The 13190-nt window shown below is 44.4% G+C and overlaps 1 protein-coding gene across 1 annotated transcript in view; it reads right to left on the bottom strand.

Annotated features, from left to right (window-relative positions):
* Positions 1-6239: 6239 nt before the first annotated feature.
* The window catches only part of LOC115076232 (C-X-C motif chemokine 16-like), a 57558-nt gene continuing 50607 nt past the window's right edge, over positions 6240-13190 (bottom strand). Inside the window, exons 7-8 of the mRNA XM_029577453.1 lie at positions 8199-8303; positions 6240-6986 (exon numbers count right to left, since the gene is read on the bottom strand). Coding sequence (XP_029433313.1) covers positions 6985-6986; positions 8199-8303 — 107 coding nt within the window. The 3' untranslated portion in view covers positions 6240-6984. The remainder of the gene's footprint in view (positions 6987-8198; positions 8304-13190) is intronic.

The following is a 13190-nucleotide window of genomic DNA, read 5'->3' as shown; positions in this document are numbered from 1 at the left end:
TAACTAGTTGCGACCTTCTGCGCCATTCCTGCGCTTTCCGTTATCCTAGTTCTCATGACCCCTGTTCTATGTAACTTAATCTTTCTAACATTATAATTCCCCCTGTTCTATATGAACCAATATGATATGTTTACATGAATGTCAGTATAAAAGAGATTTAAATAAATAAATAAGAAATAAATTTAACAACTTTGAATACTTTTGTATCAGTAACGTTAATCATTTAACTGGTAATCATTTTACTGGTAGCCGACGGCCCGAGAGCGGGAGTTCGCTCCTGGGACCCCCGCTGGACCACCAGGGACTTTCGGCTGCTATGTATGATCTCTTGTGTTTCAAGACCTGCGGCGAGGTTAGCATCCCTCAGTGGAGGCCATGCTGACTGTTTCTCACAGAAAATGCTTGGACAGAAGAGTACAGCCTCCACTGAACAACAGTTCTGACCAGGCAATATATGAATGGCCCAAGGAAGCCCACAAATTGATTTTCAGGTTTTAAATGACCTGCGACAAAAATTTCCTGAGGTACCTGTAGTTGTTGTGTCCAGATGCATGCAAAAGGTTAGTGTTTAATTTCTGTATTCTGTATATGTTACGTTTTAGCTTTCTTACGACAGAGCACTCCTCCAGCCGAACCAACAAACGTACAAACACTTTCAACAATCTCCCAAACCTCTCTTCAATCAGACAGACACCTTCTTTCATCCATTCATCTCAGACTAAACCTTCTCCAGAATTCCACTCACCATGCACACTTACAATATCCCAATCATCCACAACCAAAGGAGAATACCTTCAACTAACACCACCAACGTCATACAAAAAAGAATTATCCCTATCATGACTTCTCCATTGAACCAACTTCTAGGCCTCACGCTACTCTCAGTAACCCTCTTCAATGCGCAATCCTTAACTAAGAAGACATATTCTCAATGATTATCTTTTGGATTCCAACCCAGACATCTGTGCCATCACAGAAACCTGGTTAAAAAACTCGGACATAGCCTTAACCAACCAACTACCCATCCAGACATATGACATTTTTACCTTCCATAGACACAAAAAAAGAGGAAGTGGACTTCTTCTAGCCTCCAAGAAAGAACTCAGACTGACCGCACACTCAATCAAGACAGAGTCCAAATTGGAACTGGGTCTAGTCAAGTCAAAACATCTACAAATACTCTTAGTCTACGCTCCCCCGGGAGTGCTAGAAATGGACCCTTCACCCCTCATAGAATCCATCGTGAAACATTAACTCAGACTTTCCAACAATGATCATGGGGGATTTCAACCTCCACACAAACGCAACACCTCTTTCTGCGAACTGCGAAGCCCTCCTCACCACCCTCGGCGCTATGGGGTTTACTCAGACCATCAACAGCCCCACACATAAAGCTGGACAGACTCTGGATCAAATATTCATCAACTCCAATTTCACTTGCACAGCAGAACCCACCTGTACCCCAATCCCTTGGTCAGATCATTTCCTGATAGAATCATCCTTCTCCACATACAAACAAACAGACACACACTTCCCCACACCTTTCTACCATTCAATTCAGGAAAGCATGTCCATCTGATACACTCAGCGATCAGCTCTCCAAAGAACTCTCTAACTTAGACCTAGCTAACCTCGACTCAGCCCTATCCTCCTGGCAAAAGATCACAGAAGCTGTCGCAAACAAATGGTGCCCTACAGTCTCCAAATCAATCAACCCAACAAAAAAGGGAAATCAACCCTGGTTCAGCGCTGAACTTAAACAAATGAAACAGACCTTACGCCATAAAGAAAATAGATGGCGCAAAACCCCTAACACCTCTACCCTTTCTACATACAAGGGATTCTTACATCACTACAGGACCGCCATTCTACAGAAAAAAAGGGAATACTATGCAAACAAAATACACCATTTCCAATATGATGCCCAGGCCCTATTCGCCTACGTAACACAAATCACCAAATCTACCCCCCACCTATTCCAGATGAACAAGCTCTTTCCAAGGCTAATGAACTCGCTACATTCGTTCAACAGAAAATCTTAAATACCCTCGCCCTCCTTCCTCCAAATACTACACCTCTCAAGTCAGGCGAGAATCCCCAGTCTCTTACTAGACCCAAATTTGACAGTTTCGAATCAATCTCCACTAAAGAGATTGAATCCCTTCTAAAAAGGCAGAAACCATCAAGCCATCCGGCTGATAACATCCCATCAAGACTCCTGCTTCTCATCCCAAATGCGATCTCAGGACCTCTGACTGGTATCATAAATAGCCTTCTAACGCAAGGAAGCTACCCAGACAGTCTAAAAACTGCCTCACTCAAGCCCCTCCTCAAGAAACACAACTTAGACCCTAATGTACTAGCTAATTTCAGACCCATCTCTAACCTCCCATTCGTTGCCAAACTAACGGAGAAACTGGTAAACACCCAGCTTTCTGAATATCTCGAAGACCACAAGATCCTATTCCCCTCGCAATATGGTTTCCGTAAATCATGCAATACGGAAACCCTTCTCATTTCACTGACTGACCATATTATCATGGGGTTAGACAAAGGACACTCCTTCTTGTTAGTCCTGTTAGACATCTTGGCGGCATTTGACACCGTCAATCATACCATCCTGCTGGATCGCCTAGCAGATATCGGCATCTCCGGATCTGCCTACAACTGGTTCAAGTCCTTCCTCAGCAATAGGACTTTCAAAGTCAAAATCAACAATAAAGAGTCTCCCCTAACAAAATCAACTCTTGGCGTACCTCAGGGTTCCTCCTTATCTCCAACCCTCTTTAACATATACCTCCTCCCCCTCTGCCAACTGTTAACAGACCTCAACCTAATTCATTATCTGTACGCAGACGACGTGCAGATTCTAATCCTGATACCAGAATCAATCTCAAAAGCGCTCACCCATTGGAATAACTGCCTTCTTTCCATCACTAATCTACTCAACAGCTTAAACCTGGTTCTCAATGCCTCTAAGACAGAGCTGCTCCACATCTCCTCAAATGAAATCAATATCTCCCCACCATCACCACACATCTCTCACATTACCTGTAAGCAGGTTAGAGACCTTGGGGTAATACTAGACAATCGACTAAACCTTAAGAAAATGGTCAACACAACCTCCAAAGACTGTTTCTTCAGATTACAGGTTCTAAAACGACTTAAACCACTCTTATTCTTCCACGACTTCAGGACAGTCCTCCAAGCGCTTCTGTTCGCCAAAATAGACTACTGCAGTGCCCTTTTCCTAGGCCTCCCCAAATCCACTACCAAACCACTGCAGATGATACAAAATGCGGCTGCGAGATTGCTGACCAGTACCAGCCGCAGCGAACACATCTCACCCATCCTCAGGAACCTACACTGGTTACCAGTTAATTTCAGAATTCTATACAAATCAATCACCGTAATTCATAAAACCATCCATCATCATCTTCAACTCGACCTGGAAATCCCATTCAATCTCCACTCCTCTAACAGACCAACTAGAGATATCCTCAAAGGCACTCTGAAATTTCCCCCTACTAAAGCTTCACGCCTCTCGATGACCAAAGACAGAGCTTTTTCGATAGCTGGCCCATCTATCTGGAATAGCATCCCATCAAATCTCAGAGTGGAGCCTTGCCTTTTAACTTTTAGAAAAAGACTTAAAACCTGGCTCTTTCACCAAGCCTTCGCCGACCCACCAGACAATCACTAGTTGTCCTTCACGCTTACCCGTTCTGGCATTTATACTCACGAATGGACTCTGACTCTTCCAGGTTAAAGCACCATTAAGCTTTAACCCGTACGTTCTATGGTATCACTTTATATTTATTTCCTGCCTTATCTTCTTTCCAGCTTGTTGCAAGCTTCCAAGTTCTCTTACCCTGTTGATTGTAACTTTGACTCATTCCTACCTATTGTTTATCCTTCGTTTACTTGAATTGTTACCCCAGTTTTACTCTTGTTATTTGTAAACCGATCCGATATGGTTATTTACTATGAAGGTCGGTATAAAAAACTGTTAAATAAAATAAATAAATAACTCTTTGTTCCCATCTCTAGGTTATTTATACATTTTAAACAATGGTCCCAGTACAGATCCCTGAGGCCCTCCACCATTTACCTTTCTCCACTGAGTAAATTCACCATTTAGCCTTATCTGTTTTTTATTTTTAAGTAGTTCTCAAGCCACAATAGAACATTGCTTCCTAGCACATTACTTTTTGATTTCCTCAAGAGGCTCTCATGAGGTACTTTCTCACTTTCTCAAAAATCCAGATACACTATATCAACCTATATCAAATCCAGATACACTATATCAACCTTTACATGTTTATTCACAGATTGGTGAGGCAAGACTTCTCTTGGCTTTGTCCCATTAAACTATGACTGACTATATGGTTCTTTATAATAGTTTCAACTATTTTCCCCAACACACTTGTCAAGCTCACTGGTCTATAGTGTCCTGGATCACCTCTGGAACCCTTTTTAAAAACTGGGGTTATGCTGGCCACCCTCCACTCTTCAGGTACTGTAGCTGATTTTAATGATAGTTTACCTGTTACCAATAGTAGCTTTGCAATTTTATTTCCCAGTTCTTTCAGCACTGTGGAGTGCATACCAATTGGTCCAAGTGATTGGCTACTCTTTATTTTCCCCAATTTGCCCTATTATATCTTCCAGGTTCATTGAGATTTGTTTTACTTCCTCGGAATCATCACTTTAAATATCACTTCTGGCATGGGTATCTGTCTTCAATATTTAAGATATTTTTCAACTTATTCTCTTTCATTTTTTAGAAAGACACTGATACTTCCTTGAATGCCCCTGATGCAGTTTCGGACGAAACAAAACGTTATGTCGAGTGCAGGTGCATTACGAACAAGCTCTTCTGCTGCCACCGATACTTCTAATTATTAAGGGAAGTTCCTTTTTTAATTTGTAGATAAAAAAACTTCAAAGAAATAACATTGAATTGACACTTTATGCACAACTGAAAAATGGACCTATGATTATTTATGACCCGGGCATTTCGTGCAAGAAAAATCATCTGCTCGTACGGGTGTTATGACGGTCCTTCTGCCAACTTTAACACTGGTGTCGTCTCTTGTTGATCTTTTTTATAAATTGATACATTCAATTACATTGAGAAGTATAACAAAAAGTGTATTGAATGCTATTGTGGTGATGGGTTTCTGTTTTACATCTTCCTCGGTAAAGACCAAAGCAAAGAATTCATTTAATCTCTCTGCCTCAGCCTTATCTTCCCTTAATGCCCCTTTTACCCCTTGTTCATTTGATGTCATGTTTTTGGTGTCACTTACTTCAAACAGGGTCAGGGAGCTCCAGGCTCTAGAAACCTATCCACCTTATATCAAATTTTATCATGATAATGTGGTCTTATGGACCCATCCTAAGTTTCTGCCTAAGGTGTTATCGGAACCAGTCAATTGTCCTTACAACATTTTTCCCAGGCCATACGCCCACTAAGGTTTGGACCACAAAAGAGCCTTGCCCTTGTATCAGAGTAGACTGAAGCCCATAGAGGGTCCACTCAACTCTGTTTCTTTTGACACAAATGGACTGGGGATTGCTGTTGACCAACAGACTATATCTAATTGGCTAGCAAATTGCATCTTCTTCTGTTATGCCCAGGCAGGGCTGTATATAGTGGGCCATGTCAAGGCTCACTCCGAGCCGCATCTGTGGCTCACTTGCAATCAATCCCCATGGAGGAGATCTGCAGGGCTGCGACATGGAGTTCTCTACATTCAATTCACATCTTACTACTGTTTGGACATGAAGAGGTAGATTTTATAAACTTACACACGCGCGCGAACAAAAGTACGCCGGATTGTATAAGATACGCGCGTAGCCTATAAAATCCGGGGTCGGCGTGCGCAAGGGGGTGCACATTTGTGTAACTTGCGCGCGCCGAGCCCTGTGCGTGCTGCCCATTCCCTCCGAGGCCACTCCGAAATCGGAGCGGCCTCGGAGGGAACTTTCTAACCCCCCCCCCTGCACCTTCCCTTCCCTTACCTAACCCAGCCCTCCGGCCCTATCTGGACCCCCCCCTACCTTTATCGGAAAAGTTACTACTGTCTCCGGGCAGTAGTAACTTACGCGTGCCAGAGCGGCAGGCCCAGACACAGGCCGCTGTGTTGGGGTACTCGGCCACACCCCCGGACCGCCCACATGCCCCCCTGGACACACCCCCGATCCCTAACTGTGCCCCCTGGCCACGCCCCCGACCGCCCCTTTTTTGCAAGCCCCGGGACTTACGCGCGTACCCCTTTGAAAATCTATCCCGAATGGTAGACAGGACAGTAGGTTTGGCTAGTCCTGTGAAATATGGTTTGAGATATAGAAGCCAACTCTTTCCCACCCCCCAGGAACTTTTGTTTTTTTGTACCAGGCTGCCCTCCCTCATCGGTTAAGTATAAAATGGAAAAAACGCTTGTTGCCAATAAAAATATTGTTGTGCCTGTTGACCCTTGTTATGGTTGTTTCTCCTTTTTTCTGTTTGAGGTGGCCTGCAGCTAGGGATTTCCCAAGTGTAAGGTTTGTCATCCTGCTCACCTCCCTTTGGCGTTCTTTGCTTTTTAATGCTAAAATACAAGACTGAAGGGACCCTATATAGAAGAGTGGCACGTGTGGGCAAGTTTCACGAGGCAGAGCCACAGTTCTAGAAACATTGACATAAATGTTATATCGGATGATGTCACCAATGTGTAAGGACTTCCTACTGTCCTTGGAGAACACCTGTTACAGGTAAGCAATTCTGCTATAAAAATAGGTGAAGCAACGTCCTCTGGGAATAAGCTGCAATTATGGACAAGGTTGAGAGTACAGGTAGCTTTTCCAGCTGTCTACAGATTGATGAGCATTTTGCTGGTTATATTTCTATTAAGATCTTTCCAAATCCAAAATTACTTCATAGAAAAATTTGCTTAAGTCACTGGAATCTGGAAGGCCAAGGTCACGCTCTGCACTGTGTCCTGAAAAAGATGAATGTGTGTGTCAGTTTCTGAAAGTGCATTTTTAGCTGCAAAGAAAACTGCATTTAGAGTCTAAATTTCACACTGCTTTGACTGGTGAGAAAAGCCAAATAAATGTAAAATTAAATATTCCTACATGAGATTGAAAAGCTTCTGTGAGTCTCAGAGAAAGGGAAGGTGGAAGGTGAAACCTATCCAGGCACTGGAGGAGCTGAATATGCACAGAGGCCAGAGGATGTGGTTAGTGCAGTTAGTATAGCTGGGTTTAAAAAAGGATTGGATAAGTTCTTGGAGGAGAAGTCCATTACCTGCTATTAAGTTCACTTAGAGAATAACCACTGCCATTAGCAATGGTTACATGGAATATACTTAGTTTTTGGGTACTTGCCAGGTTCTTATGGCCTGGATTGGCCACTGTTGGAAACAGGATGCTGGGCTTGATGGACCCTTGGTCTGACCCAGTATGGCATGTTCTTAGATGGGCAGGGACCCACCTATTACCCCAGAGATGGCTCACAATGAAAATACCTTGATGAATCAGGTCCTAAGTTGGTACCCTGTCCCGTTTCACACTACCTCACACTCTAAGGAGGTAATTTTAAAAGGAGTTACAAATGTAAATTTACTATTAAGCTACATGAATATCCTATAAAACCTAATTTTGAGTTGGATTTGTAGCTCTTGACAGAATATATGTAAATCATCAGCCAAAAATGGATAAAGATTTCAACAAGAGCAGCAAGTCTATGAATAATACATAATTGTTACAATGAAAGACCAGGCTGTGAGGTCCAACTCTCTTCCGATTGCTTAACAGCTCTCACTACATAGTAAGCCAAGGGAAGACAAATAAAAGAAAACAAAACAAGAAAACTGAGCATCTGCAGCCAGGTCTGCAACTCTGAAGAAAAATTCCTTCCCAATCCTAGATATGGCAATGAGCTTGGTGCTGTTAAATGCATTTACTAGGCAAAAATGCTAATCTATCATAGCTACCAATCTTTTTTTTCCTCTAAAAGCGTGTCTAGGTTTCAATTGATGTAGTGGTGTTGGAGTAATAATTTCTGCTGGCAAAATGTTCCATAAATAAAATAATTCCTTTTTATGAGGTAAAAAGTTATGACTATGCTGGAGATGAAGATGGCCGACAGTGCATGAAAGCACACTACACGGACTCTGCTGCTAAATACATCTGAAACATGGTGCACTTACAATATTGAGACGGTGGTGAAGTTGGAAGTTCTGTGTATTTTTGAGGTGCCATCTGTATCCTCTGTTCGTCCCAATAATGAATTTCTGACTTGGATTTCCAAAATGCTGAGGAGGAGAAAGAGAGACAGATGAATGACTGTTAGGTCTTGCCTTCTCTTAATCCCTTCCCCTCTCCATCCAGTAATGTGAGGGTAAGGGTGCTAAGTAGTCATGACCGATGAATGGCGGTTTGACTGCCGGCAGGACTGCTGGACAGGAAATGCTGTTGCACAGATGGCTGACCAGGTCCAAGCCATTGGAGGCAGAAACGGGGCTGACTATGGTGGAGGTAGGACTGGGGAGATCTGCCACGTCTCTGTTTGTGGACCAGGGTGCTTTTGGGTTGCCCTTCTCAAGTCCAGTTCAGATTTGTTGTTACCATACTGAACACTTGAAATAAGACAAAGATTTCCAAGTTCCAAGCTGGCAATAGTGCTCTAATCAAAGACCATCTGCAACCCTATCATAATACAGGAAGCATGGAATATGCCATCAGGGAAAAGAGTTTGCATTTTGTGAATTTTCCTAAGGATTTGTCAGTCTCGCTTAATGAGATGTTAAAAAAATATATATTTTATGGGGTAACCTGCACAGAGTAGCAATTATTATTCTAAAATAATAAAATAAACTTGCTGTGCAAATTGATGGAGCAAATGGGTCGTCTTCTGCCATCATTTACTGTGCTACTATGAAACCCTCTAAGGCTTTTCTCTTATCTTCAGAGCACATTATTTACCTCACTCAATGTCTGAGGTAAACATGGAAAGGGGCGTAAGCAGAACTGATCATTTGGGTGGAACAGCAGGCATACAGGTCTAAGCCCCATGAGTTGTAGTCTTGCCATAAATGATGCCATACAGGTGAACTTTAAAAGGCAGATGTGCACATCAATTAGGGGATGAGCGAATGTACTGGGGCGCCGCACACTGAGCGGATTTTAAAAGTCACCCGAGTACACTTGTATCTCCCACTGCGCACACACAAATGAAAAGTTGCAAGAAAGGTGTAGGGAACGAGCCTTCCAGGATTTCATGTAAATACTTATGCACACAGGTGCGTGCCAGGGTCCCTTGCAGCAAAACTTTACTTCTGCTATGGATGATGTGCAAGTTATAAAATAAATAGACAGCAGCGGGGTTTTAAAGATCAGAGCTTTTAAGCTAGGGGTTCTGGAAGTCCTATTCCTTACCTGGATGAACTGGGAATGAACTAGTAAAACTGGTAATGGCATCGGCGTGCAGGTCTTTTAAAATCCCCCCCACTTACGAGATAGAAGCGGCATTTGCGCACATGGGTGCATGTCTACTTATAGACACAGGCATGCAGTCAGGCTAGTCTGTAACATGTGTGCATATTCGTGCATATCAAATAGCCGTGTCCCTGGGCTCAGGCTGACGAACGTGCACACATGGGTGCATGTCTACTTACACAGGCATGCAGTCAGGCTAGTCTGTAACATGTGTGCATATTCGTGCATATGTTATTAAATAGCCATGTGCCTGGGCTCAGGCTGACGAATGTGCGCACATGCTTTCAGATAAAAATCTGACACAAAGGGTTGGCAGAATCTTACCTGATAGAGTTGACCACACAAATTTAGCTGGGTAGCACGGAATATGATACTATCTGTCTAAATTTTGAAATCCTGCCCCAGAAATGCACTTAGTCCCCTGCTTACCCAGTTAAATTTGTGCAGGGTAGAGATTTTTCACAAACCCCCAGATGCATCAAGCCACGATATCTATTCACAGGAGGAGTCCCACTATCATGGGGGGGGGAGGGGGGAATCGCTGTGATAGTGGGGCCCCTCCCCCAAAAAACATCACAGCTGTATGACTCGTTCTTTTCTCTCATGGCCAAACACCGGGGAGCAAAGGAACGCACGGTTATGTTTGATGGCTCACTCACCTCCAACACCGCCTGCACTCATCTGAGGCAGGAATGCCACCAGCATTCGACGCCGCCACGCCATTCCTTCCGATCCCTCTAGGTGCGCAAGCACCCGACTGCTCCCTTCTTAAAGGGCCCGCGGCTAGCTGTGGTGCCCCTGGATGATGGCACTGGTACTCGCTATTTAAGACACGTTAGCAACACGTTTCCTGATGTGCCTTATGCTTCAGTGCCTTTCTTCCTTCACTCCTATTCCTGTCCTTGCTCCTGTGGTTCAGTGTTCCTGCCTTAGCTTCTCACCTTGCTCCTGAGTTCCGGTCCGCCTTGCCTAACTGAGCCTCTGCCGTTGTCTTGCCCTTGTCTTGGGCCTCATCCTTATTTTGTGTCTCCTTATCTTCCTTTGGCTTGACTCCTCAGATTCTGACCTTTGCTTGGACCTTGACCATTACTTGATTGCTGTCTGGACCTGACCTTTTGTCTTGGATTTGACTATGCATTGTCTGCTGCCTGCCCTGATCTCTGCCCTGTCTCTGGTATCTCTTGTCTGCTGCCTTCTCTGGCCTTTGGCCTGTCTTCAGTGTCTCCTGCCTGCTGCCAGCCTCAACCTCTGCTTGTCATTGGACTTTCATCTGCCTGACTGCCTCAGGCACCCACCTAAGTCCTGCCAGCAACCAGAACCCAAGGGTTCAAGCTGTGAGGCAGGTACCTGGTATAGATGAAGCTCCAGTCCTGCTCTAGGGTGCGTCCGACAGCTATCAGTGTGGGTCAGTGTGGCTCGCCTGCTAGGCATGCGAGCCACACTGCGTGTAGTGAGCAGCTAGCTCACTACACGCAGTGGACCTAGCTGCCCTAGCGATCCCTGCTCATCATATCCAGCAACAGCAAGGTATCCTTGACCAAGTGATAGGAGGTCCTCATGACACTTGCGGCCCGAATTGACATCCTGTCACCCGCATTGGCTATTCCGGCTCCAGCTGCAGTTCCTTCCACCTCCTGGGCCGGTTCCTTGTTCATGGCCCGTTCCACAACTACCACTACCACCTCACTAACATAGGAAAGCCAAAGATTGCAAGGGCTTCCTGAACCAATGACGCATACATTTCGATTTCCACGAAGCCCTATTCCCCACTGATAAGGCCAAGGTCAGGTACATCTGGTCTTTATTGGGTAGTTCTGCCCTGGCCAAGGCCTTCCTCCTTTAGGAGAGAGATGACCCTCATTTTGATGAGCCTGGCCATACCTCCTCTCCAGTAACTGAACTCCAGGTATGACAGGAAACCCAGTCAGTTGGAAAGTATGTAGCTCACTTCTGTACGCTGGCATCTGAACTCCAATGCTGGGAGGTCAGCTTCACCACCATATTCCGACAAGGCTTATCTGAGAATATTAAGGATGAGCTGGCTGGCCAAGACCGGCAATCCAATTGAATCTTCGGTTCCAGGAATGGGCACAGGAAAAGGGCTTGTCCCGATGCCCCATCTGGTTGGCTCCCAGCTTCTAACGTCCCATGACCCCTGCCAAGTTTCCAGAGCCAGTAGCCCTACCAGAGGAGCCTATGCAGGTGGATCCTCTCAAGATATCACCCAAGGAAAAACAGAGGTGGAGGTGCCTCAATCTTTGCTTATACTGCGCTGCTCAAGAGCACTTTGCAGCTCGGTGCCCAACTAAGCTGGGAAACTCCAGGATCTAGAGCTAATGGGGAAGGCCACTCTAGGTCGACCCTGTTCCTCTTCTCAAATCCTAATCCCGGTTCATCTCTCCATTGAAGCCACACTGATTGACATTTCAGCTTTCACGGATACAAATGCTGATGATAACTTCATTGATGAGGCACTAGTGCAGCAACATGATACCCCTACCGTTCAGAAGACTGCATTCACAATATCTTCTGTTTATGGGGACTCCTTGCCTAGCCGAGTTACCATGTCCACTGTGCCTCTCCTGATGCAGACGGCCTGCTCCATCGAAAGCAGATTAGCCTATATGTCCTGCCTAAAGCAGTCAATGAGGTTATCCTGGGCCTGCCCTGGCTGATGCAGCACCCAGCCCCACATTGACTGGGAAACACTGAAGATTTCCAAATGGCACTGCTACATCTATCCAAGGTCCAGCCAGCTATCTCTTGCACCTGAGTGGTAACCCCAGAGTTACCTAGCCTGCCTATGTGTAGTTAGTATATATTTTATTATAATTTTAATAGTTTTATTTGACTCTTACTGTAACAGCTAATTTATTTATTTTCCCTTTGTAGTTTTTAACTGTTCTCTATTTTATAATTATTGTATTTTCGAACATTTTTAATTGTAAACCGTTGTAAAGGCATGTCTGATGTAACAGTATAGAAATGCTAATAAATTAAACTAAATGTGGATGTCTTCAGCAAGTGGCAAGCTGAAACTCTCCCGCCACACTTCTCCTATGACTGCCCCATCAATCTTCTTCCGAGGAAGATGCCCCCCATGGGGAAGGTTTACCCTCTCTCCACCCTGAAGACCGAGGCAACATCAAAGTCACGAAAATCTTGAGAAAGGATTCCTCCCCTGCTGAGGCCAGGTTTTTCTTCATGGGAAAAAAAGATGGATCACTCTGCCCATGCATTGACTATCAAGGACTCAACGCCATCACCAAAAAGAATCGTTACCCCTTGCCGCTCATCACAGAACTTTTCGATTGCCTCAATGGGGCTCAGATATTCACCAAGATTGACCTCCATGGGGTGCATAATCTGATCAGGATAAGAAACGGTGATGAGTGGAAGAAAATCTTCAATACTAGAGAAGGGAACTACAAATATTTAGTGATGTCCTTTAAGTTGTGCAGTGCCCCTGCTGTATTCCAGTTCATGGTTAATGACATTTTCTATGACCTTCTCTACTCTCCATGTGGTCATGTATCTCGATGACATCCTTGTCTTCTCCAAAACTTTGAACCAACATTGAGAATTTGTGAAGCAAGTTCTTCAATGACTTCAAAAGCATCATCTCTATGCAAATATAGAGAAATGTACTTTTGAGCTAGAATATATTATCTCCCGAGATGGTCTCCGAATTGACTCTGACAAGC

Source organism: Rhinatrema bivittatum, chromosome 14 (assembly GCF_901001135.1).
Source record: "Rhinatrema bivittatum chromosome 14, aRhiBiv1.1, whole genome shotgun sequence".
In the NCBI taxonomy this organism is placed as follows: domain Eukaryota; kingdom Metazoa; phylum Chordata; class Amphibia; order Gymnophiona; family Rhinatrematidae; genus Rhinatrema; species Rhinatrema bivittatum.
Note: the sequence above shows the minus strand (reverse complement) of the source record. Positions and strands in the feature narration are given on the sequence as shown.